Genomic DNA, 26,952 nt, shown 5'->3' on the forward strand with positions numbered 1-26,952 from the left:
CACACCTTGACAGAAACATGCAGATAAGACAGAGTGGAGCTGTAGTTAAACGCTTGTCAGGAGCATAGATGCTCTGGTGGAAGAAACAATCTTATTGGTCAACTCAAGTCTCAGTGGGTTTAGCCAAGAAAGACCAGAAACATGAAAGGCAATAAACTTAGTTAAGTTACTTGCATCTTAAATCAAAATGGAAATGACAACTACCCTGCTGACTGTAAGCTAAGGCCAAACGATATTCAAAAAAATCATATTGTTATAGTTTGAGAGATTTTACAATTGTGATGAGTCACAATTTTAGTGGTAAAGGTAATTTTTGCATTTCATTTTTACTGAAATAAAATATAACTATGATTTTTTGCTGGGGCCTGTACCAAACAAGCATGTTCCCTTATGTCTGGGGAACATGATATGTAGGCCGGGGCATCTCTGTAGCACCATAGGGCTTCATTTATGATGGTATGCTGTGACCCATTTTACCTTTATCGAAAGCAGCTCCTGTGAATTGGATAATGCACTTTGGAAATTACACATTTCGATAATATTTTCGATTAATTGTTCAGCAGTAAGCTGTGATTGGTGAATACATGGGATGCACTGGTTTCCTTTCAGAGACAACATGTCTGAAAGCTGGTTGACTCCAGCTGGCACTGCATTGTGCCAAAAATATAAACTCTGGGCCTTTCATTAAACAGTAGTTGTGGCTGATCAGAGGCTCATTCAGATATTCAAAGAAGATACGTTTAACAAAATTGTTCCGGTTTATCGTCACCTTGTAGGAAGCCAGTGATGCTTGTTGTTTAAATATTGCTGGGGACCCTTGATAGGCGGCTATATTTTACAGGGAGGCATGTGCAGATATGAACATTTCATAGTGTTATCTCAATAACTGCTGAAATAAAACTTCATCTTTGTGTGACTCTAGAGGCAAACTTATTCACTTCTTTCCTTTTGCCCATGCGAACTGTGAATTATTGTAACAATGATAGTAAGATACTGAAACTACACAATGCATTGTCAATATATTTTCAAATGAATGTTAAAGCTGTATAATAATCTGTAACTTTCCCTTGAATACCGATCCATGATCCCATGTGTGTCTTAGAAGGTCAGCACATTATCTGGTGTTTGCTGCTGCATTTTGTTTATGTTGAGAAACGCATACAATGATCTGCTAAAGCATCTTCACACACAGACATACAAACACCACATAGAGCGCACACATACTATAAAAACCATGATCTGTCACACACCACATGTTCCCATGCAAACACATTTGGCAGACATGAAGCCCTTAAGCAAGTACACATCCTTAGAGACGACGGAGCCACAAATGCCGAGGGAGAGCTCATGCAAACAGATGCACTGAGGCACATCAAACTGTCACACCAATATGTGAAGCGAGGAGCTGCCAAATCTGGCCTCATGAACTCTAAACTGGTACATGCTCACTCATGATGCAGCACAAGAGCAGAGCAAGATCCAGTCCACACACATGCACACACATTTACACAGAAAACTAAAAACAGACTGAGACACATATTTCATACACTGGAGTGCACGCATACGCAACAAACAAAACAAGCAAGCACACAAATACAACCACAAACCTTCCTTCCATCCTTCATCTTTCCTTCATGCAAATCAGTCCCTGTCCTCCCAGCACTGTCCCAAGTCGGCACGAATATTACTCACTGTTAAATCCAACCTCCCACATTTGACTTGGTAATATCTGCTCCCCTGCTTGAAAAATAGCTCCGAACCCAAAGGGAGATAATTATATCCCGCTGCTAAGCTTAGCCAGAGATGAAGGACCCCTATACTGTAGCAGACCATGACCTCTGTATGTGCCTGTCTACCTGCAGGTGGGAAACAACGGCAAGGACACCCTGTGTGGTGTAACTCAGCTCTCCTCAAATTACCCTTGTTAGGTGACTATATAGCAGGGAGCTGCGCCATGCATTTAAAACACTTTATTGTTGTCTGTGCCTCAACAAAAAAAAAACAAAGCGAATTATAGCTTTCTGCTCTAACGCTGCTTTGTCATGCTGTCACTGAAGATACAAGGCTGAGTGTTGTGTAGCAGCTCAGATTATTCAGCTCTATTTCACTTGTACTTGACTGTTAAAGACACTGTCAGTTACTTCTGCAGGCCTTTGAAGCATGGGAAGCATTTAACACTAATAGATAACTGAAGAGATGCTGCTGATGAGTTTTAATTCAGGCTAAATTAGGAACTCTCCAGTGTGTTCACTAATTAAATACATCCAGAAATAAACAGACAAGCCGCATTATTTGGGCTGACAGTATGTGACAACACACATCACAGTTAACCTCACTAAAAACAAATCTCTTATCCTCGCCCTCTGACATTCCATAATCCTCCAACCCACCACCCCAACTCCATCCAGGACTACTTGTTGTGGAATCGCCTGGGAGCCACGCTGGCAAATGGGGACCGGAGCGAGGAGGCGGTGGAGGCTTACACGCGAGCCCTAGAGCTGCAGCCGGGGTTTATCAGGTCCCGCTACAACCTGGGCATCAGCTGTATTAACCTGGGGGCACACAGGTGAGTGACCTGGGGGTGTAGGAGAGTGCGACAAAGTTTCTACTCTGGAGTAAAATCACTTGAAAAGAAAAGCCCAGAGAGTGAAAAGAACAAATAAAGTGAGACTATGTACAGAGTTGATACTTGGAATCAATACACTCTGATTATGCCATGCCCCACAAGTCTACACCAAACCCAGCACAACACAGGCTGGTGAGAGATGATTAAAAAGTAACACCACATTAGGTACAAGCCAGACATCAGCTTAAATGTGGAATCTCTTTTTGCAGGCTCAGCACCAGCTGCCATGTGTCTACTTCCCAACAACACACTTCCAAAGAATTTACAATCTAGTGAAGTGAGCATGCATAGATCTAAACTCAACTATGCAGCAAAACATACAAAATTAGGGCTGATAGAAAAATATTTTCATTAATAAATCTGCTTATTATTTTCTCAATAAAATCAAGTATTTGTTTGGAAACCATAAACTAATAAAACTGTTGATTATTATTTTTCTGTCATTCCACTCTCTACTCTTTCCACTCTAATCTAAAAATCACAAAATCTGTGACCTGCAGCAAACAATCTCTTCTTAGTAATTGTTAACTAGTGTGATGAGCTGATGGCTATCAGCACATACAGAAAAGCTTAGTAATGAGTAATGTCAGAGCTGATATTGAGTGAAATATTAATCCACTGCTTGACTGTATATAAAAAAAAAAAGTGTAGAGAAAATGTGAATCTGTTTAATGTATGTAACAAAAGTCTGCTGAGCATCCCGGGAAGCCAATATTATATAGAAATTATTATTAGCAAAAACCTATAAGGAAATATGAAGCAAAACCAATTCAACCAATAGCATTCATGATGAGTATTCATATTCCACAACTACCAAAGTCAACAGCATGACAAAATCATTATGCATCTGCCAGAAAACAACAAGCTTGGCCAGTAAAAGAAATCAATTCATATGTGCCAACATTCCGACCACTGAGATTTCACTTAGAGCCCAGTAGTATCTCTTCCTCATGACTGTCCCAGATTTGAATTTAAGTGTCCTTACTGAGTATATAATGTGGATACATTATTTGGTAAAACTAGTGGTAGGTGCCAATGCAAATAGTGCATAGTGTGTAATTCCGGTAGCCAGGACATAGTCAGGCCCGAGCAACAAAACCATCACGCAGCCAAGCTCACAAACTGAACAGAAGATAGTATGAAGGTATTATTCAGCATATTAGCACAACAAACAGCAAATACTTAGCTTGGTCGACGAGAAGCGGTGGACCTCAGCATGCCAGTGGAGAGTGGTTCATCCTAGAAGAGTTATTTCCAGTATAGAGACGGAAAGGACACGAAAATACCGTGAAACCGAGTTGAAGTTACGGTTAAAGCTAACAGTCGACGAACTGGTGTCTCTGTTGAGACAAAAACATGATTACATCTTCTCAAGCTTCCCTAAATCGACACGACAGGACCATTAGGAGGTGAGTTAATTGCACGGAAGCAACAACATTAGCAAAAGACATCCGGTGGTCTGGTAATCACGGGGTTGGCGGTTCGGTTCCCCCGCTGCTCCCGTACGTAGGCCAAAGTGTCCATGGCCTGCACCGTGTGTTGGAAATTAGCTATTAAGGAATTACTTGCATGTTTTGTTGATTTTTTTTTAAGTAAATGCAAGGCCTGCAGCAAACAGATATAAAAGATTTGAATTTCTTCAAATGTTAATTCACTGCTACTTTTATTTTGTCAACTTAAAACATTTAATTGTGGCATGAGCAAACGTTTGACCTCCCTAAACCTCTTTGCCAATTGTGAAGCATGAGGGTTGAAAATATTCCTCTTTGCGGTTGTGTGGCAGCAAGTGGCACAGGAGGCATTGCACTGATAGAAGGAATAATTGATTCCACCAAATATGCCAATTCCCTGCAGTCAGTCAAGAAAGTAAGAAGTGGCTGGCTTCATCAACAGGACAATCATCCTGATCAGACCTCAAGATCCACCATGAACTACTTCAATGGCCCTCACAGTACAGAAAAGTTCATCTGTGCATCCCTACAAAATAGGTCGTGCTAGAAGTTTGGTGATGTTGTGTTAACTCTGTCACAGAACCATGTTTACACTGTTTATTCAAGGGACTTATTCAAACTCTTATAATTCTCTATAGATCTGTTCATCCTCTAAACCAAACTGCACTTATTGTTGCTTCCCCAGAGAGGCAGCCAGTAACTTCCTGACCGCCTTAAGCCTTCAGAGGAAAAGCCGGAGCCGCCAACAGTCGCACGAGGTGATGTCCGGAAACATCTGGGCTGCTCTGAGGATAGCTCTATCCATGATGGACCAGCCTGAACTCTTCCAGGCTGCAAACATTGGCGACCTGGATCTTCTCATGCGGGCCTTCAACCTAGACATTTGAGGAATGGGAGGTAGTGGTGATAGCATCTCCCCCCTTCACTTACTCTTCAGTTTCTACCCAACAGCCAAAAGCCCAAAGTGCACACGTCAGAAAAGGTCGGATCTGATGTTAGAGACAATAGTGTGGTTTTTATGCACGTCCAAATTAACTGCAGTCGTCAAAGTTGTTATATTTTTTCGCCCAAGTACCTTGGAGCAGTTCTGAGGACAGGTTCTTCCAAGTGCTTGAAGTGACTTCTTTGTGATGGATTTGCACTGCAATTTGTGATTTCCCTGAAGAGCACAAGGACAGGCAAAGATTGTACAAGCAATGCCTTAGAGAACACATCAATTAAAAACTGACTCATCCAGTGGAACAGAGCTGAGCCAGGAGAGACGGGCAGACAGACAGTTTGAGAATCTCACAGAGGAACTCTCACATGCTGTTTGCCGAGAAAAAAAAAAGAGGTTTTGAGAAAGAAAAAAAAAAAAAAGACGCTATCCAATTACTTTCAACGACTCAAACCTGTCTCACTCTCCTGAAGGATGGATTTAGTGAGCAAATGATAAAGACTGCAACATATGACCTGGAAATTCTGTCCCTGGCTTGTTTTCATCCTCTTTCAATGGAAGATAATGATACTGCATGAATAAGCATTTTCATGAATGGATTATTATTGTTTAAAATTAACATAACTTTTAGAAATTGTCCCTTTGCACTTCAGACAAACACATAACCTCCTCAACCCAAGTGGAATGTGCAAGCCAGGTTGTAAAGCCTTACTCAAATGCATGCGAACAACAATATTTATTTATACTATTTTTATGGCAACAAAACACTAAGCCATTTTCAGACTGGTTTCAATTTCTTTAAATAACTGCCGTCTTCTGGACTTGAAAGCTTTCTGAGCCATTAATTTTAGTTTGTATTTTTTTTAGGTTTATTTTTTTTGGTCTTGGCTCTGAGCTTCTCTTTGTTCCCTTTATGCTGAGTGGTTGGAGAAATACACTCGAAAGCTGGGCAGCAATGATCTGTAAAACCTTCATTAGTGTGGAAACTTTATAACGTAACGATATGAGGTCTGAAAATATCTCTTTTAACTTGTGGGATGACTCTAGAAGCTCTCGCATTTGATGTAAGCATCATACTGTAATTTTCCCAACTGTATTCATTTCAATACAGTATAATAACTTTACAGGTAAAAGATGTGAAGCTGCAAGCCAAGACCCACGACTACAGCTTAGGGTATTTCCTAAGTCATTTTGAATCTTTGCTGCACCTCCACGGGCAGTGAAGCTCATACATTTAATTAAATGAGTTCGCCTCAGCCATCATGCATGATTTAAATATTTATGTAATCTTTGGGCAGACTGCCGCACATATTTGAAAAACTATTTATTTTACCACCTGTAAACTGATCATCCAAAACATGAGATCATCATGCATCTACAGAAAACATGATTGTATGAAATGCAGCGATTCTCCTGTTCCAGATAAATCTTCTGCACCGCCTCAGAGGCAGAGCTTTTTTCTTCAAACATGCTTTTTAGCTGACAGCTTCTATTTCGTCACTGTTGGTAGTTTGAAAGTCACTCTGTGAAGTGAACATCACATTCTTCGCCGTGCAATATAGTAAATGATAGATAATCTGCTGTACTGTATAGCTCAGCACCTTGGTGTTTAACAGGCGTGTCCACAGTCTGGGTGTGCTGTAGAAAGCTGTTTTTATCCTCAGATCCTATGCAAAAGGTCGTGTTTTATGTTGCCGTTTGGAAATTGTCAGTTTGTCCTCGTCTGCCTCCGTAGACCAAAAGAAAGTGGGGATTCTGTGCTTTGAAAGGACACTATCAGGGGGAACCAGAGACCAGTATGAGAGCCATTCATCAACTAAACTGTACAACTTTGATGGTCACGGTCTGTATAAGAGGAAGTGTTTCATTAGGAAACTGGGGGAGAACAAAAACAAGTGTTCTTTTTCAAGAGAGACACATTGTCAGTGGTTCTGGGAAGAAAAAAAAAAAGAGATGCACACACACACCATCCACCTAAAGTGTAGCCTTCATGTTTTATAACCCTGTGGTGTAGCGATATGTCTTTGACCTCAGTTGCACCCAGTGAAACCACTGCCATACATCAAGCTTTGCTATCAGATACAGGTTTTACTTCACTGGTCCACTGCATACATTCTCTTTGAAATTCACCTTAGATGCACTTTGAGAAAAAAAATCTCCTTTTTATGTGTACAACTAGAAAACTTTTAACTGTTTTTGAACCAGTTATGTTAAAATGTTATTCCACTAAGACTCAAACATAACCAGTAATGACATTTAAAGCTGAAACAGACGAGTAGCTGCTGTAGTCAGATACTTAAAAAAAAATGTTGGCACAGAGTCTCTGTGGCCAACCATGATGTTTAATAGATCAAGGAGGCGGAGGAGCCCAGTGAGACACAGCACATATGTGCATGCCACTGGTAATCTACATCAGAGGGAGGCTGACAGTGGCACAATAGTAAAGGCAATGAGGCCAAAGCAGAGGTGGAAGCACAAATTTATTCACTGTGTGAGAGATTGGATGATGATAAAAGCAGAAATTGACAGTGCAGCTTTTTACTCAAATGAAATGGGTGTTATCCAGTAGCCAATCAATGGTATTCTGTTGAATATTTCATTATCATTCAATTCTAAATAAGTTATTTTCCGATGTGCTAGCTGCATGGCTCCGTGGAAAGCAATGGTGGACTGTCCACCATTTTGGCATAATGGATTGCCATGCCATGCCCCCCAGTTGGTGAGTCCCTGACCTTTTAGTCCAGCACTGTCATCAAAATTTTAATCTGTCCAGTCTTTGGTTAAAACCAAATGCCTGCCTCAGCTGTACTTTATGTTTAGTGCTAATTAGCAACTGTTAGCACACTATCACATTGAACTAAGATGGTGACAATGGTAAACATTATATCTGCTAAATATCAGCATGTTAGCGTTGTCATGGTGAGCATGTTAGCATGCCTACATTAGCACCGCTGTGTCAAAGTACAGAGTCACAGAGCCACTAGCATGGCTGTAGTAGACTGTAGTCTTGTTTGTATCTATGTTATAGCTGCACAGCCACATCTGCTTTAGCCAAGTGTTTCTGTTGACGTCCACCACTGTCACTTCTGGTGTATGTGCTTAATGCTGCCGGATGATGAACACTGTCCCACAGGAACTTAATTTGTATCAGATCAGAGTCTTAGCACATCCAAAGCAAGTCTCCGTCAACTTTTCTTTCCATAAATCATAAACCCAATTTACTTGTAATGGTTCCTTGAGAGATTTTTGAGAAACTTCGGGAGTTATTCTTCAGGCCAGTATTGTTCCATTTAAAAAATAGAAAATAAAAAATATGAACAGATATTCTGTCCCTGGTCCTCCCAGCTGTCTCCTGTGTCAACAATGAACTGTAGAAACTCAAATCATGATGTCTGGTAAATTGTGATTTCCAAATCAACCCTAGTTTTCTTATGAGGTTGTAGGCCTTCGCTTTTTTGCATTTCAAGATACTGTAGTTGTGTTGAAAATGAAAAACGTATTTTTTTAAAGAAACCTTAAATTGCTGGCTTAAATTCTAAACCTCTACTGTGTACGTCATACTGCAGTGCATTGAGATAGGATGCCTGGTGACAGTTTTGTTTTTGTAGAACCTACTACTGTACCTTCTCAGGTGAACTGACCTAGCTTAACGCATGCTCCTGAGGAACAGACTGAGGTTGATCGCATGCTAGATCCTCTACATGTTTTTGTTTGTTTGTTTTTTTGTTTGTTTTTTTGAATGCTGTTCTCATTTGTATGCATGAAATACATGGAAGTGCTTTCTTTCTCCCCCCACTGACGTATAAAAATGAAATATATTATGAAGTTTCCTTACAATATTTCTACAATACACTTTTAAAACCTGCAACCTTGACAAAAAGCGATGTATATATTCAGTATATATTCTACACAAGATGCTTTTTCTTGCATAGAACGAGTGAGTGTGCAAGGCTCAAGCAGAGAAATGAGAGAAATGGTGAAAGCACTTAATCTCTTCCAAACATACTTGAGCTTAAATACTGGTACATTGCTACAACTGGCTAATCATAGTTATATTCTGTAGAAATTTTGTAATTATGACTTCTACAAATTATAAACGCACTGGTAACCACTGCAATAACCCCAACCTATAAAGCTGTTTTTACCAAATGTTTTTTTAGTGTCGAAACTTTATCATGCTTAACATCTTTATATAAAGACTGTAGGATATGTTGTTCACATTCACAAATACTTATTCAAAGAAATTCATGTTTTCAGTACTTTGCACAGCCCTGTTCATGATGGTTAAATATGGAGACCCAAAGCATTCAAAATTATATACTTATGATCATTGTAATTCATCTCATCATAATATATCATTTCATTTGGCTTCTTTAAAAAAACAGACTTTATTGCAGGTTATTCTTTTGGAAAAGTGATATTTTGAAATAAAACTACTGGAATTAAATAGAAAGGTTATGTTATTGTGAAAAGAAGCAGAATGAAAAAACATTTTTCATTTCAATGATGCTGAGTTTTCAAAATATATTGATTTATTTATGTTTATGTATTTGGTCTGTATTTATTCCTTATTTATTTCATCAAGTTAAATTTAAGACTTTTACTATACACAGTACTTAATCCCTTTTTTAAAATGACGCTGGTTAAAGTATGATAGCAAATCAGAAGGAACAATATGGCCAAGAATTATTTATTACTAGCAGTAGTTGTTTTTTGTTTATTTGCAGAGATTGAGTTCAATGCTTTTTAAGACTTTTCAAGACCTGCAGATACTCTGTATTTATGTACTCAAATTTAAACTCTTTGGTATTCCATATGTATAATTTTCTGCATTTTACTATTGACAATTTACAGATGTGTTCAGTCCTCTTACACACATATAAGCCTTTATAAAATGTTAATTACGGCTTCGTTGGTTGGGGTTCATGAAGGTTATCAGTACATGTTGTGTACATTTCTTTTTTGACTCCTTTAATTCAACATGTGTACAAAGACAGTTTCTTCTGGTTTATTTATCGCATCAGATGTATGAATAAAATGATATTTTGATGAATGAACTTAGAAATTATATACTTTATATACAGTAAGTCATTTATTCAAATACCTATTATAATGCATATTACTCCCTGTATAATCACAAGGAAAGCATTAGCACCTTTGAAACATACAATATGAAAGTAAACTTTTAAAATAAACTGTTGTTATATATTCTATGCTCTTGTGTCTTATTTTTCTAAAACAAAAGTCAACACTTGAACTGCAGTTTCTTGTTCAACCTTAAAGAATTCAAGTCTCAACAAAGGTGTAGTTTATTAAATTATCCAAACATCGCAAGTAAACAGCGCCACTGTGTATACCGTACTGTAATGACTCTATTCACAAATACCTAAGCCACATTTGGATAAACGCATACATTACAAAAGTCAACTTAAAATAATCTCTTCAGGAAAACTATGTAATGAAAACTACAGCGTTGGCACAAACTTGTTTGCAAAAAGGCAACAGAGTAAAAACAGGTGAAGAACCTTTTTGACACTTAGTTAAATGAAAAAGAACAAAACTCACAAAAGTACAACGGTACAATCCAAATGACTAAATGTCAACGTCTAGTGCACATGCTGACAGTGAAAAAGCCTTTTTGTGACAAACCGAACCATTACGTTTTAACAACGTATAGAAGAAGAATGGAAGAGACCGAGCTGGAGGGAAAGCTGAAACAAAAAGACAAAAATACAAAGACAATAATGTAATAAGGAGGATGAGCGGGAGAACAAAAGGTGCTGAGAGATAAATTGAACTTCATAGAATATCTGAGGACATTTATGACCAAACATCACTAAGCACGAAACTTTATCACCTATCTACTGATCAGATCAGGGTTTGACAGGAGGACACAATTGGTTTCTGAAAAAAAATCTTTCTTTTTTTTTCTAGAAGGAACGGCAGAAACCCAAGACTTGCATAGAAAGACCTTTCAGAATTTGCTGCTGCATAGACAATGAACACTGCAGCAGACTATCAAGTAGTATCTGATGAGGACGAGGTCGGGATGTAATAAAACTGAAGCTCTTAGGGAAGTCTAGGCACAGTGTTGTTTAAGGGGAGCACTGCAGAGGTATGGATTCATTCTCTAATGTAGCTATTTATCTGAATGTCTGCATAAAGATTTTCTTTTGCCTGTATCGTCCCTCAAGCAGAGACACTCCTATGACTTCTTTGAAAAGCATTGCCTGAGACTGTTGAAAGACATTTTTAAGGACCACATTGGATCACATTCCAGCCACTAACTAGAGTTTTAGATGTATGTCTCCATTTTTTTTCTTTCAACCCTCTTAGAAATGTTAGTTTATTGTCATTTTCCTTGAATATCAAAAGGTAATGACTCCAAAATCAGTTAAAATTGGAAATTTTAAGACAGCGGAATAAACACTCAGCAGAACTCCCCATTAAATTATGCACCTGAAGTGCATTACTGAGTGAAAGACAGTTTCAAACTGGAATTGTGTCCATGCCACTGACAAAACACTAGTACTTTGTGTAATATTACACTGAGTTTTTGAGATGCAGCAAACAAGACTGTTCTGTGTAGCATACAAGAAAATAGAGAAAGGATATGACTGCAAATATTGAGATGTTGTTGATGATCAGAGGTTCATGAATGTCTGACAAACAAGCACATACGTTGTTCTGCAGATTATGAACTGAGTAGATAAATGAGGAGAGTACAGAGTTGGTGGATATTCCAGCATGAGGTTATGGTGATTTAACAGCAAAGGGCCAGTTGTATTTTCACTGTGGTTTTTGGAGTGTTAAAGCTGAAGAGGAGGTTTTGGTTGCAGTGAGCACCATGAAGTTATACATTCAGCACTGCACCGTGTCCATACAAAAATGCACATTTTAGAGGAGATACATGTCACTGTACAGCCTTTAGCATTCAGTAGGTTCAAGAGTAGATTTGGTTGTAGTGCATATTGCTTTAGACGCGGAAAAAGTTCAGATGCATAAATGAATTAACTGACCTGTAAAAAGTGGCAACAGGGTCAAAGAAAACATTCATTTGAACTTTTGGGTCATAGTCAAAGTGAATCTGTCAAAGTGATAAAAGAACCAAAGTGGGCCAACTGCAGCCGAGCGTTCTTATATTAGGCATCGATTATGTTCAATCTCGTCATTGACTTGTGGCCACTTCAAGGATAAACAGGTTCATCTGTACTGAAGTAGAAATTTAAGATATCACATTCAATTGCTTGTATCACTTGAATAAAAAGTCCACTTCTGCATCAGGTGCAAAATATGAACTTGTTTTAGTCACAAAAAAGTGCTTTCAGGGAAGGAAATAATACTTCTATCTCGATAAATCAGCCAGTGTAACCATGGTGCAGAAAGTTTCTTATTAAAAGTGACAATCATGCACATCATCTCCAAGTAAAACTGGGGCAGGTCTGAGCCATTATTCAGCCAGTAATACTGTATATTTAACTACAGTCACATTTAACACCTATTCACTGCCTTCTTGGTGCTCTCCTTCATACAGTACGCTGGTCATTTCCCTCAGTCTCAGTGCACAACCAAAACATTTAAAACTTTTGATGTCCCTTCAATTTCCCAGGGATGAAAAACATTCTTTTCTCTTTCAAAGTAAAATGCATAGCCACCAGCAGCACAGTAATTTCTTTTCAGAGCATTTCAGGGCTGGCAGTGAAGCACCGCCATTTCAAAATACATTTATAAAATGTACCCCTTTGAAAAATATTGGCACAGTAGCTGAAGGCATAGAGGAGGAACAATGAGATTTGATATGTGACATTATTTTGTGTCCAGAGCAGTCCAGAAGTGGAAATTGCACACATCCCTCTGTACCTACACTGTCAAGAAAACGTCTTTTGTTTTTTAACATAAACACTGAAATATACATTTAAAGCATAACGTAACACAAATGCACAAAGAGCACATTGCTTTCCCTTTCTGACCAGTGTTCCTGGTTGCTCCTGAATGACATCACGGTAAGGCGAGCAGCTGGTCTGATAGGTTATTTCCATCATTTCCACTGTGGCTGTTAATACAGTTGTCTGCTAGTCTTCTGAGTGAAAGACTGCGCTTCTATAAAAGGTTGCAAGGTGGAGGAGGGGGGATAACTTTAACTGCTAGACAGTCGGTGGTAAAAGTAGATGTAGCCCAAGTCTTTTGGAGGCCTTTCTGACAAACACACTTTGTGGTCGTTGTAGATCACCCACCTACAGGAGGAGGGACATATGAGGAAGGTACACGTTATTGTAGTGCTGTGAGAAAAGTTTTACTTTTTAAAAACTGACTGCTATGAGGAAAGAGGAAATAGGTCAATTTATTATTTCCCATTTAATCTAAATAAGATGACTGTGATTTTGAATAATTTATTTCCAGACTTCCTGTGGTAAAAGCTTATTGATAATAATTAAATTTTGCAGAAATACATTTCCTAGGATGAGTGATATGAAAGAAAACATGTCCATTAATAACAGATTTTTTTCTGTTGAATAGGGAAGTCCCTCGTTTTAATTGAAAATATGCTATCAGCTTTGTACCACAATAAATTGAATGAATACAATTTAGTGAAACTGAGTGCAACTCACCTTCCCTCCTTTTTGATGTGACAAACATAATGCCCAGACATTGTGGATGCTCCCATGTGGCTGATGAAGGCAAAGAGCTCATAACCTTGAAAAAGGACAAAGAAACAAAGAGGGTGGTTTAAATCTGCACATAAGGGACAGTGAGAAAACACAATCAACTATTTCAGTAATTAGAAATTTTAACCACAGATATTTGAGCATTCACTCTTTCAAGCCTCAAAATAACAAGATATAAAGGCACTTGCTGTTGGAAACATCTCAAATAATGCTCTTAAGTACACAAAAATACTGTTTTTTTTAAGAGGATACTATTACAGGTGATTTATAGTAAACAGAATCAGAGCCCTCTTTTGGCAAGGACAGCTCAGAATACATTTCTGCTGAAGGTGAAGAAAAGATCAGCCAGATTTGCTGAGTAATTTAAAATGCTGAAAGGCCAGTGTCTCTACATTGCCAACGGGCTTCTATGATTTTGCTTGCTGTATTATTATTATTATCATTATTCCTCCTGTTCATACTGGCCATTAAGAACTTAGCTCGCAAAATCCATAGTCCTTGGTCTGAGCAACAAGTATATTCCAAAGATGATCTGAAGCTTATATGAGGCTTCAGCCTGACAACTCAAGAGTTTATCTTCCAAAGTCTTTTTAGTGTGAAATTCCCTCTTTGTGTTACTATCCCTCCAACTTATCTCAGCATGGAAAGACCAGGGAAACAAACAGGAGACTGAAGACACTGAGAATGTTAGAAATGCCAGAGCTTCATATTAGCGTTTCAATGCACCTGGACAGTACAGTTGTCTAAAGCCCATTAGTCTGTCATTATGCAGATGAATTATTGCATGAAGATGCACTGTTTACACTTTTATGAGGGGAGTTAAGTTAAAAAGCTTGTGAATCTTATTTCTTTATGCCACTGTGCCTTCAGCTGGTCTAGCAGAGCAGGTCAGTGCCCGGCAGCACCAGAGTTTACTGTGTTTCATCCTCAGGTATTAATTGGGGCTGAGGTTAAATTGGCCTTTGGAAGTTCATGCATGACATGTAGGTAAAAAATTACAACAAATTAGGGGACAAAATCGCCCTCTGACACTTTTTTTGGACTCTGACCCATGTTGGTTATACAGATCTCTGCCTTGGAAAATAATACACTATATGCTAGATGCTCCTGCTGGATCTCTGTCCTGAGTAACCAAGATAACCTTGAACTGTGAAGACTTGACTACAGTTTATATCCTACTGGTCACCAACAATGGCTAATTAAAGTCAACCCCTGATTACTTCATGGTCATTTAGATTAGGTTCTGTAATAAATGAGGTCAAGACAGGAGGGGCAGATACAATCAGTGAAATCAGTCATGCAGAGTCACTCATTTCATTTATTTACTTATTTAGGGACAATGCACTTTAATCTACAGTGCTGTAAATGTGCCAGTGTTAGCCAGCTGCCTAATTTTCAACTGCAGTCCTTAGATGTTTCAACGTTTCAAGAATCATCAACACAATAAAATTTACAGCGATGACACAGAAAACCGCAACAACAACAACAACAACAACAAAGAGAATCATTACAAACATGCAAAGCAACTGGAAGCAGGGAAACATTGGGACAATAATACAACAACAGACACTATTTCGGTACATATAGCCATGCAAGCAGCATGAAGCAACAACATTTAACGTACTCACATGAGGAGCAGCAATTAACAGTAATTATAAATAAAATGGAGTAATCAATAAGTAAATACTTACGTCCCGGTCCGTCTTTGACACGTGGGCCTGACGTGTCTCTGTCTGGAGACAGCGTGGAGTCGCTGTGCGAGTTGGCGTTGGAGAAAGTGTTGTCATTGGGCTCTGTGTCAGCCATGTCTGACAGGGCGTCACTCTCCTCCTCCTCCGGGTGGGTGAAGATCCAGTCAAGTGCTCGTTCCAGGTTATTGTTCTGAAAGGTTTTGAAAACACCCATAATGTTACAAGTTCACTGACATTCCACACAAAAATACCTTTAATATGTCACCAAGTTCCAATTTTCTATCAAACATTTTTAAATCTGTCAGTGGTGCAATTGTAATGCACAACTTTTTTACTGTTGGAATCATAAATCATACATTTTTAAAATGTTTAACACATTCAGTGGAGAACATCATCTTTGCTGCACAGTAACTGAGGCATAATAATAGCTGCAGTTCAAAAAATATACATGTAATATACTATAAGATACTCTAAATACTTGTAGTAACAGGAAATATTATCACATAGAAGATAAATGGTCTGCAAATAGATTGCATATGGGGACACAATAAGGGTTGAGGATTAAAAATGTTCATCTTCTATCTTGTTTTCTCCCTCTCTGTTGTATCTTGAACAAACTCCTCATAAAAAACAGTCCTATGCTGAACATGTTAAAATGAGCAATCACTTATTGAAGAGGTGGCAGGCATCCATCTGTGCCAACTCCCCCCCTGAGGATGTTTACTTTTAGTCCAAAGTAGAGGTGTGATTGCTGGAGAACATCTGGCTGAGGGAGGAGGTTTGGCTCGCTGTCAGCTTTTTCTGTCTCTCCCTGTCAGGTCACTGAGGTTAAAAAAAAAAAAGTTCCTCCTCCTAATTTTGGACTATTAATAAACCAGCCATGAGACTTCTCTGCTTCACACCTCCATCCACCCTCATGGGGAATATGTGTTCATTTTTATTCACTTCAACAGCATCGTGGATGGCAGCGAGTTTGGTGGCGTGAGGGTTGATAAACAAGGAAGCCTGGTGTCTATTTCCGTGTCTTACTAACAGTCTGCTGAGCTATTTTTGCTGAGGGGGCAGTTTGAAATATGAAACCTGAGAATCAGGGGCCATTTTAAAACAGGGGAGGTCACAAATTTGCTGTAGCTGCATTCCTTTTGTCCACATTACAAAAAATAAATAAATAAATAAATATCAATAATTTACTTGTGCTGAACGTTTTACATACATTTACGAGCTGTGATGATAAAATGGCTCGACATGTCACTGAGGCAGATCCCGTTCCTAACCCTGAAAGGCTGCATCAGCGGAGGAGTCCGTATGCTGCTGGGACTATTTGTAAACACCATGTAGAGCAGACATCTTTAATCACTCTGACACGCAGGACCTATTAAATTTGCAGTTTGGAAAGCAAACAAGTAGGCCAGCCAAAGCCCATCTATGACTGACAGAGCTTGGTTTTCATCATCTCTTTCTTTTCCCTCTTTTCAAACACCACCTGCTTTGTCATGAACTCTTGACACTTTCGTTTTCCACTGTTCAGTTTTCTTCCTGGTTTTTGGGGCGTGAGGTGTATTTCTTCTGTTACTTGTGTAATTTATTTCCATAATGAATCAATGTTGTGTTGCAATTTCTTTTTTGTTTTTGTTTTATCTGACAACATTTGTGGTGCCCGGCAGTCATTGCTGTGCTGCTACACTTCTCATAGACGATTATCAACCTGTGTGGGTGGTTCTTTGCCTTCAGTTTTTCTCTTGCTCAAGTCTGACTTTTTTTCCCCCATATAACTATCAAGTGTTTTTATGAGAAATGGACTAAGGCATGAACACCACCTACAGAAGACTCTTTATCTTTATCAGTTCAGACATGGCGACCAACGCTGTCCTCACTGGCTGCCCAGTTCTCCCTGTATTTGTTCAAAACAAATCACTGTTATCACTGCCACTAACACAATACACCCTGTGTACAGTGGGGGATTTTAGACACAGGAAAAGGTGTATTTGGCCCCAGCAGCAAATGTAGAAACTCATAAAGGTTGATAAGCAGTAAACAGGCTACTCTTAATAAGAAATGTTGTGGAATAAGAATTATCAGCTGGCAGACAGAAATGATTAAAAGAAAAGATGCCTGGAAATGAAGTACTGGTGCCAGCTAATGAGAAAAAGAGCTATTTATTAGCACACAAAGTACAAACATGAACAGAGTGGGCAGAAGACTGACCGTGGCTTTAAGTGCCTGAATACTGTGATTGCGGGGGAAGCCCATAGATGTGAGGATGGCGATGCTTTCCTCAGGGGGCGAGTTGGCCAGTGGGGTGGCACCCATGGGGCTGTCACTGGTGGAGGGACCAGGATCTATCATGGAGGGCAGAGTAAGAGGTTCTGCAAAGTCTGAGGAGAGAAAGAGAGAGAATAATAATGAGATGCTGTGGCTCTCGTTTATTTTTCAACCAAATCAATAAATGTATTTTTCACAGTTAGCTGAGTATAGATATTTATTTGCGGTTTTGCTGTGGATTGCGACAGAACAAAGCTGACAGATGCCTCCTGGACATCAAAATGTTTAAGAGGTAGAGAGCTGTCAGTGTGTAACAACATATGTTGCACTTTAAGTGTATTCAAAAATCTGAAAGACATAGAAACACTTTAATGAAGGAGGCTCGACTGTTGTAACTAACTGTCTCTGTTAAGAATTCAGCCACAGGCATAAAACACACACATCATACAAACATGTGTGTGCTGGGAGGCACCCTGAAGACTTCTTTGGTGCTGGAAACAGTATCTGATGCTAAAGCTCCCCGTGGCATGTCTATGTCAAAGTCAAGATTAGTGTTACGAGCCCACACATCTCAGATATATATGAGATATATCAGTATAGTGGGATACACCACCACATATGCAGAATGATTAACACATCTATTTTCTTCTCTGTCTTTGGCTTTGTTGTCCATTGAGTAAGAAGAAAAACAAGAATTTTGAATAAAAGGCTTTATTTTGATTTTTGGAAAGTTCGTAACTCAATATTTCTGACTGGAAGACTCTGTGGGTTTACAGCGACTCATATGTAGAAGATTCTTTCCATAACCTGAAACATGTAAAATGTTATAGCTCCTGCATGAAGTACAAGTAAGAACAAAGTCTTTCTAATTTCAAGTGGTTCTCTCTGCACTTTCAATGATTCAAATGAAAGCAAAGTGACCCTCAACCCAGGAACAAGGACACTCCTATGGTAATTACTCTACTGTTGGCCATTAACAGAGCCTTCATTACTGTCCTTGCCATAAATGAAAATGTGTACCACTTATCCCCCACTACCGTCTCTATCTCAGCCTGCTTGTCTTGTGTCCTTTAGATACTGTTTAACTGGCTGTTAACTTCTAATGTAAACTTTGACTATGGTTAGACCTTAGAACAGCCTTTACTAAAACATTTATGAAGTTTATATGAACTGTGGTCCGTTTCAAATGGCTCATTTCAGTTTTCATCAAATTCACTGAGAAATAATATAATAAATAAATATAAGTGAGTCGCCTTGCCTGCTCAGTGCTTTGGAAGTGCACCTCTTCTAAGGGGATGCCATTAGTTTAATTTTGTAAATGCAGCACTCAGGGTTCCCTTCAGTGAAAAGGAAATGTTATGAGGCACTACTACTGCATCTAAAAATGATTAAGTGAAAAGTTTAGTTGTTAAAAAAATAAGCTGAAGAGATGCTAATGGGAAAGTAATGAAACCAAACAAATGTGGAGGAGGCAGAAGTAGTAGCCTTTGTGCAGCAGGGACAATCTGTTTTACTGATGTTATTGAGCCTGAATGCAGCCCATTCTGCAGATGCATTAGGCTCATTTAAAAACTAACAGGCAGGGGGCTGCTATAATTTCCCTGCACTGTAGAGGCCCTTTACAGCCGACCAGGGAAATAAAAGTGACACAAGTTAACGCCTCAGGGGAACGTCTCTACTGCTGAGAGGCTCTACAAGAGACAAAGTCAGCTCTGACAAAGTTTCTGGTGATGATCTCGCACACAGACATGCACAGATAAACACCTCTGGTACACAAAGGGATCCAAAGTGCGACACTAGCAAAAACAGCTCTGATTTCAATGAATGGAGGAACTGGAGATGTGATGTGTCGCTCACTTTGAATTACCTTTGTGTTGAAAAGGTCCCATACAAATAACTTTGCCTTGCCTCTTTGTGTAATGTATTCTGTCAGCATTCTTGAGTAAAGGGAGTAGTGTGTTTACTGCAGAAATGTTTTCTGGCAGATTTGCGGAAAAAAAAAAAAAGTGTAGCACAGGCTTCACATGTGAGCTGACCGGCTCAATAAAAATGGTCAATTTCCTTTCATTCTCTAACCGCCTGCATCAGGCCTCGAATATCACTTAACTGGTTGTTTTTGCTTTGAAACGCAGCTTCTCCATTTGAACTCAGAACTGTGTCTCCTTAAGTGCAGCTGTTGTTCTGATTATTTGTCACTAGTATTTTTGGTTTCTCTGGCTTACAGTTACCTTTTTAACCCTTGATCACCCACTCAACACTCACCCCCAACCCCTATTTCTTGTCATGACTATTTCATTTTGTCACGTTTTCAAGAGCTCATTTCACCTTTGGACTTGCACGGTACTTTGAAGGCAGGTCAGCATCATATTTTCAGGTTTCAGGGTGTTGTTTTTCTATGTCTATGTTTTGGACAGCTGATACAATCAGATCCTCTGAGTGCAATACTTTACATCTCAGGAGAGAATAGATAAATAACGAGAGTAACAGCCATATACAACCTTTTTAACACTACTGGCATGTAGGTTCATTTTACTGAACAGGAAATGTCCACAGGAGCCAAATTTACACTTCAAAATCTGTTTACAGGGACGCAACCGGCCATCTCCTCCAAGAGGAAAATATCTCATAACTCACAAAGCAGTTGGGCTGATGATGGTAATAATAACAGAAATAATAATTATCGTTGTTGTAATAGTTAATGTTATTAGACAATATGTATGCTTTTTCTTTTTCTTTCCAAACACATATATTTTACTTTCTTGTCTATTTACTGTCTGTTGATCTCGTCATGCATACAGTATGTTCTCATGAACGCAGTGATGTCTCCTTACCAGGCTCCTCCATGTGGGCTATGATCCAGTTGAATGCCATCTCGGGGCCCATGTTGCCTGTGTAGTAGACCGCCTTCCTACAGGCCTCCAGCGGGAAGCCCATCTCTGCCAGCTGCATTACTGCTGCCTCGTCTATTTCAGGAGCTATGGACACGACAAAATCGACATCAGTACCTGAACATACAAAAAAAACATACAGTTGCTGATTCAACACAACCGGTAGCCCTCCAGTTTAAACAACCAAACAGATTTTCCCGGGGCCCTCTCTTTGGGCCTCGTTAAACAAAGAAAACAGAGGAGAATCAGCCCTGGGGAGGTTTCTTTATTGAGAGATGATTTATCAAGGAGAGAAAAGAGTCTGGCTAAAATCAGCCGAGACACATGGAAAAGTAAAGTTTGTTTGTAGAGTAGAGTAAAGTAAAGTAGATGGCAGCTGCAGCACCTGCTCAGGTATACATAGTCAGAGGTTTAGCTCTGCAGCATTCATCACTACTGCTTGGTGCCCAAAATATATTTTCCATGGCTATAACTTATATGAATGTTACATATTCATACATATACTGTAGCACAGAGTTATTGAGAAGAGAAATAAAATACTCAAATACTCACAGTCTATGGAGCTCATTGAGTTATCTGAAAGAGGAGAATAAAACTATTTCAGTTGACTTATGTACTTGATTAAGAAAAAAAAAACCTATGTTTTCTAAGGCTTATGACTAGGCAGTTAACTGCATGTATGCAGCTAGACTGTTTTTTAAACTTTGTTTTAAAATGATCTCATCATGTTGCCCAGTTGCTTTTATGTTGATGTTAAGCATGTGAACTACCAAGGTGCTACACAAATAATAGTCACCTGATTTTGTTCGTACCATTTTTCTTGTATGTTCACTATCAGTTGAGATTGCTCTTTAGTGATGTATATTACCATATTCCCAGACAAAGCTATGATTAATCAAATTAGTACAAACCAATAGTGACAGTGAAACCGGGCCTTTTTTTAGAATGTAGTATAGAAGCAGGAACAAAATGAGAAAGACAGTATAACATAAAACAAAGGTCCCCAGCTGGAATCAAACCAAGCATGTTGTGGGAATGTGATATGCGCCGTATTTGGACACTCACAATCAATCATACAAAGGATATCCCTGTCCAGACAGGGACGATTCAAGTCAGCAGCGAGATAGGCAAAAATCAAATTGTCAGAATACCCCTTTGGTGAGGCCTTTTCACCTCCTACAGTGAGGAGACTGATCGGCTCCCGCTTCTCCCAAACACTGCAATCACAACTTCAGCGGCTCCTGTTCATGTGAAACATGCTCAGATTTTGAAAAGCCTACCCAGCTGTGATATTTTGGACAAATACATTTTATAAGCGTCAATCGTCATTTATTCTACATGGACCTGACAATATTGTGACTACAAACACCTGAGGAAAACCATTTGGACAGGCAATAAGACAGCAGTGTGCTGTTTTTTGTCTCACTGATATTTTGCTAAAAATGGCTTAAGATAAAATGCTCAGCAAATCAGGCACATTAAGTTTTTGCAATGAAGTGGTACAGTTTAGGTTCACTGTCTCACTTACCCAATCTCTCATGTGCTTCTTCCCTCTCTTCCATATTTTCATTGAATTAATAAAATGACAAACTGGATCACGGTATTAGATAAATAAAATGTGACTGAGGTTTTCCATTTTAATATTGAAGGGGATGAATTGATTAACAAAGAAACCAAAAGTAGAAATCAATTTCTATACAGTGTTGGTTTTGTGGTTTAAAACAACAGAAAAATGGAATCATGAAAAGCCATGATCCATTTTCTAAATGGCCTGGAATAATTGAGTGAATGGGTGATACACAGACCAGTGAGAAATTATGTGGTTCAAGCAGCGTACAGGAAAACACATTTGCGCAGTTCTGTGTAATCAATGAGAAGCACTGAAGCCTTTTGGACACAGAAGGTTGACCAATGATTAATCACTGCTGATGCCAGCTGGGGGATAATGGACCGGTGGTTAATTTGCAATCAACAAAGCTCATCATATAAATGTGAAATAAATAAATCGGCGAGTGTTTCGAAAACAGCATGTTACCGCTCTGACATCTTTTCATTTCGTAGCTTAAACCACATGTTTCACACCCTGGAACTTTTCTTTATGTTTCTGTCTATAGAAACGGAAGCACTGATGGAGGTCAAAAGGGGATGAGTGCAAAATAGAGATTCAAATTGCTCTCCCAACTAAAACTCACTACATATAAAAAAAAACATTCATACATATTTCCATGCAATGCATCAATTTTACAATGGCCTCTTCAGGAGTTGTCTAAGCGAAGGTAGTTTCATCTCAATGGATGCTCCAATGCACAAGATTTTGAAGAGTTTTAAGTGGATACTGCATTCTTCCAAGAAGCCAGTTCCGTGTGTTTGGAGGTCTGAGATAGCAGGTAAAGCACAGACTGCTCAGTGGTGAAATATTAAGGCGAACATGTTCAAAACTGAAGCAGCCAGTGAAACAATTTTGCAAGGTCCCAGGTCTGTAAAGACATGAAGCTCATGTGAGTCACAGCAAAGGCTGCTCGCAGATGTTACTGTGTCTTTGCACTGCTCTTTGAACCGCTTTTTGTGTTTGTGTTTGGAGCTTGAGACAGTACAGAACATTTTGTGCTTCACGCCTGCTAAAATATTAAGGAGGACACTGTTAACTTGATGTAGCCGAACTTTGCAAACAACGGAAGGAGGAACAGAGGAAAAGGAATTACAATCACAGAGGAGACGGAGACAAAGCAGCAAAAGGATAGAAGTTTTGCATTGGCCTTTAGGAGGAGAGGATGTATGTAATACTTGAAATATCACTGAGTAAACAATGACACCACGAAGTTTCTAAAAAAGTAACAACAATATTGCTTGTGCTCTAAAATGCTCTTGATGGCTTCCAGTAGCTTATTCCCAGAGCCAAGGGAAGTACATTACAAGGGGATCTCACAAAATCATTAAAACTTATTAGGCTTAGCCACACTGTGAACACAACAACTTTTCAGTAATTGATTGAGCATGCCTTTCCTGTGGGATTCCATTCAATATCCCCTTCAGAAAAAAACTGGGTGGCTTTGAGCAGAATATCATATTAAAGACAATTTCATAGATCATTTGACTGTCTAAAAAATACCCTACATCTCCCGAAAAGGATGTTGAGTAGCAGCATTAGAACAACACATATGTGGTCAGAGTAACAATAAGTTACCTGTTTGTTAGGTAAAATCAGATATATACTGTCTCACATATATATTTATTTATTTATTTATAAATATATAAATAAATAGAGTGATATGTTTGGCTAACTGGGTAAATAAGAAAGCACAGGTGGCTCAGGGAAAGCAATAACAGAACTGTGAAATTAAAAATAAGGAGCCAAAAATGCCCCCAGTAGTTAAGAGTGCCATTTTGCAAATGTCCCTGTGGGTCACAGTAGGTGATTCATTGAAGCCTATGAACAGGGGATTCTTTTGGATGAGAAAAGTGGAGCATTGTCTGATCTGAAAACTACACGATATAACTGAAGCTGATCCAAATGTTGGCACCAATGTTTATTTGCCAATATTTAGTGGAAATGAATAAAACACAAAATGTCAGATTAAAAAGGGAAAAAAATGCTCCTTACATTGTCCTAGTTGTGAAAAGTAGCACAATAACGTGTTGTCCCAACCATATTGATATCTTTACGCATACACACCAACACACATACATGTATAGGTTCCATTTCCACAACTTGGCATAAGCTACATCTGTTCATACCTCTGGTGTCTTCAGGTAGCACGATTGGGGGCATGAGATCAGGCAGCTCCTCTTCACTTGCCTGCAGCCCTGTGGCCCGCAGCCGGTTCAGATCGAGGAAGTCTGGAACATCTATGGCCAAGTCTGTACAGGAAGACACATGAAAAAAACTCAGAGGAATATGTTGACTTTTAATTCTTAACATCCTTCCCACTTAACATTGAGACCCTGGCAGCTGGTTGTCGAAGTGTAAACATAAGTGTGACTGTCGGCCATGTAAAACCCCAAAATATCATACTGAAGACTGTGATTTATAAATATCAATTTACACAATTTACCTATCATGTAACTGTACCTCAATAGGAATTTAAGATGCAGCAACATACTTGTTTTCATTTATTTAATCTCTGTGTCCCAAGTACATGACAGGACAGGATGAGAGATGTGGTGGTTTGTGACCATGTGTCCAAAAAGTGCAGGTGACGCCTGAATGAGTTGACAAAAACTAACCCGGGCAGAAATTTCACCTGTGATGGGGTTTGTAAATCATAGTTTGATGCTGCCCTCTGCTGGGCGTCTGCAACCCTACAAATACTTGAAACTGAGTCACCACATTGGTGGAGGCCAATAACAAACATTTAAAACCCATTAATCAGTGAAGTGTGACAGAAAGTTACCTAGTTTCTTCGGCACCCAATCAACTCCAAATGTGAATTTCTTGATCTGCACGAGCAGATACTCTGGGAAGGAGGCAAAACGGGAAGTTCTGCAAGGGAAAATTAGAATTTTGAAAAGGGGGATTCAAAAGAAAGGAGAGCAAAGTTTATAGATACAACTGAGATGTCGAGTTGTCATTCCAGGCCCAGGAGGATGTGGGCCTTACTTACTTGACTCCAGCTGACTTGGCCTGCAGCGCTGAGCTCCAGAAGTCTGGGACGTTCTCTGGCTCTGTGAAGGCCTGCAGGCAGGCGGTGAAGGGGATCCGTGCTCTCACAGGTTGAGGTGGAGCCCTCATGTTCTCCTCAGCATCCTTCCGCTTGGCCTCGTATGCCAGCAGCTCCTCTGGTAGCATCAAAACAAAGACAAACACTTGATACCATGCAGAATAAGTGGTAACATCCATTGTCATGTATAATGTTCAGCATTTTAAAAAGAAAAAGGGTGGCATAAGATGCATTTCTATAGGGATAATTGTTTAAGGTGTATATGTAGCATTCAAGATTGCTGCTGACAACACTGGAGACCCCTACTAGCAACTACATTGCATTAGACAGACTATCATACTCACCAAGGTCACATTTGTTTATTGTAATTATACCAACATCGGCACAATTAATATGACAACGTTATATTGGTGTTAGCAACCTTTAATTATTCTTTAAATTAGTCCATCTGATTTGTTATATAATGTATTACATCAAGCCAGGAGTGTGTAATGACAGTACACATAACAAAGCCATAAGCAGTCACTTATTTTCTCTGTCTGAGAGCTAAGGACCTTCTGTGCCCTTCCTGAGCAAGACCTGCTGATTCTCCCAGTGGCTGGCTCCACCTGAGCCCAGCATCACACAGGCTGTACCAACCAGAGGCAGCTGGTGCTTCCTACTGCAGCTGCCCAGTGTGTGTGTGTGTGTGTGTGTGTGTGTGTGTGTGTGTGTGTGTGTGTGTGTGTGGATGCACACACGTGTGTGAGTGTGTGTATGGGAGCTTCTCTACCTCGATTGGTGGCAGCCTCGATTGGGGCTGGCAGTTGGATGCAGTAGTCCACCCGCTGAGTGTATCGCACCCGACGTGTCTGGCAGCACTGAACTCGCTCCTCCACCAGGAAGCGGAAGACGTCGCTTGGATTCTCTGAGCCTGCACTGTTCCTCTGCAGACACCAAACATAGGGAGGATGAGTTTAAATATAAGCAGCAAAATCACTCCATGAGATTTGGCACATATCTCAGTTTGAGACTGATATTCAGCCTGATACTAATGTCCTTTTTAAAAATAGAATATACACCAGTGATGTGATATAACACAGATAAAATTGAGGTTCTAGCGTTTTCTGAATACTCGTCAGTTGTTGTTTTTTTTTGGCAGTTCCAAGTCAAAAATTTAAGTATTAATCAATCAATCAAACCCCAAGCAATTTTATCTTAAAGACAGCTACTGTATGTCTGCTTAAGAACTGTACAGAAGCTTCACACATACCACAAACAGCCCATGGTTTGAACTGCAACTCTATCTATAAGCTATTCTTGCTGTGGCCCATTACAGTCTCTTGGCACAACTTTAACACAACTGCTGTTTGACCCAGATCTCTAAATACAGTCATTCATTATGTAAATGCAACTCTTTTAATTTAGGAACTGCCTCAATTAAGTGTACCCTCCATTACAGAGTGTTACATCTTTTCAGAATTGAGGGCATACTAATCATTATCACCGAGTGGCTCAGTGTCCTCTCACTGCTGATGAACAGCAGGGGTCAGTGAAGTTTACTCTGTGTTTATTTGAAGACTGTGATGGAGGAATGGCATCGCGACTTAACACACAAGTTTGATGACGACTTCTTAGCAACCCATCCCTTCTATTCTAAGAGGCTACAGAAATAAACAAGTTATAATTTTACTCAGGCCAAGTATGCAGGCTGACACAGACAGTGGAAAATGTTGCTGATGGTGGTGGCTTTAGTCAGGTTCAATCTATGTCTGGAAACCTAAACCAGTATCT

General features: G+C 39.4%; 2 protein-coding genes across 6 annotated transcripts in view; one reads left to right on the forward strand and one right to left on the reverse strand.

Moving 5' to 3' along the window:
* The window catches only part of pex5la (peroxisomal biogenesis factor 5-like a), a 51,523-nt gene extending 41,296 nt beyond the window's left edge, over window positions 1-10,227 (forward strand). Inside the window, exons 13-14 of the mRNA XM_087172265.1 lie at window positions 2,409-2,566; window positions 4,763-10,227. Coding sequence (XP_087028391.1) covers window positions 2,409-2,566; window positions 4,763-4,964 — 360 coding nt within the window. The 3' untranslated portion in view covers window positions 4,965-10,227. The remainder of the gene's footprint in view (window positions 1-2,408; window positions 2,567-4,762) is intronic.
* Window positions 10,228-10,277: 50 nt separating this feature from the next.
* The window catches only part of usp13 (ubiquitin specific peptidase 13), a 33,082-nt gene continuing 16,407 nt past the window's right edge, over window positions 10,278-26,952 (reverse strand). For 3 of the 5 annotated variants that reach the window (XM_023400080.2, XM_023400078.2, XM_023400077.2), the window contains exons 12-21: window positions 25,952-26,105; window positions 25,123-25,297; window positions 24,913-25,001; window positions 24,257-24,379; window positions 21,074-21,097; window positions 20,465-20,608; window positions 17,577-17,746; window positions 15,372-15,561; window positions 13,624-13,708; window positions 10,278-13,248 (exon numbers count right to left, since the gene is read on the reverse strand). In XM_023400080.2, the coding sequence (XP_023255848.1) occupies window positions 13,152-13,248; window positions 13,624-13,708; window positions 15,372-15,561; window positions 17,577-17,746; window positions 20,465-20,608; window positions 21,074-21,097; window positions 24,257-24,379; window positions 24,913-25,001; window positions 25,123-25,297; window positions 25,952-26,105 (1,251 nt within the window). In that variant the 3' untranslated portion in view covers window positions 10,278-13,151. The remainder of the gene's footprint in view (window positions 13,249-13,623; window positions 13,709-15,371; window positions 15,562-17,576; window positions 17,747-20,464; window positions 20,609-21,073; window positions 21,098-24,256; window positions 24,380-24,912; window positions 25,002-25,122; window positions 25,298-25,951; window positions 26,106-26,952) is intronic. The other 2 variants (XM_023400081.2, XM_023400079.2) reach the window with 1 other exon arrangement.

Source organism: Seriola lalandi, unplaced genomic scaffold, assembly GCF_002814215.2.
Source record: "Seriola lalandi dorsalis isolate HSWRI2012SDOR001 ecotype SW California unplaced genomic scaffold, Sedor1 jcf7180002052130, whole genome shotgun sequence".
Classification (NCBI taxonomy): domain Eukaryota; kingdom Metazoa; phylum Chordata; class Actinopteri; order Carangiformes; family Carangidae; genus Seriola; species Seriola lalandi.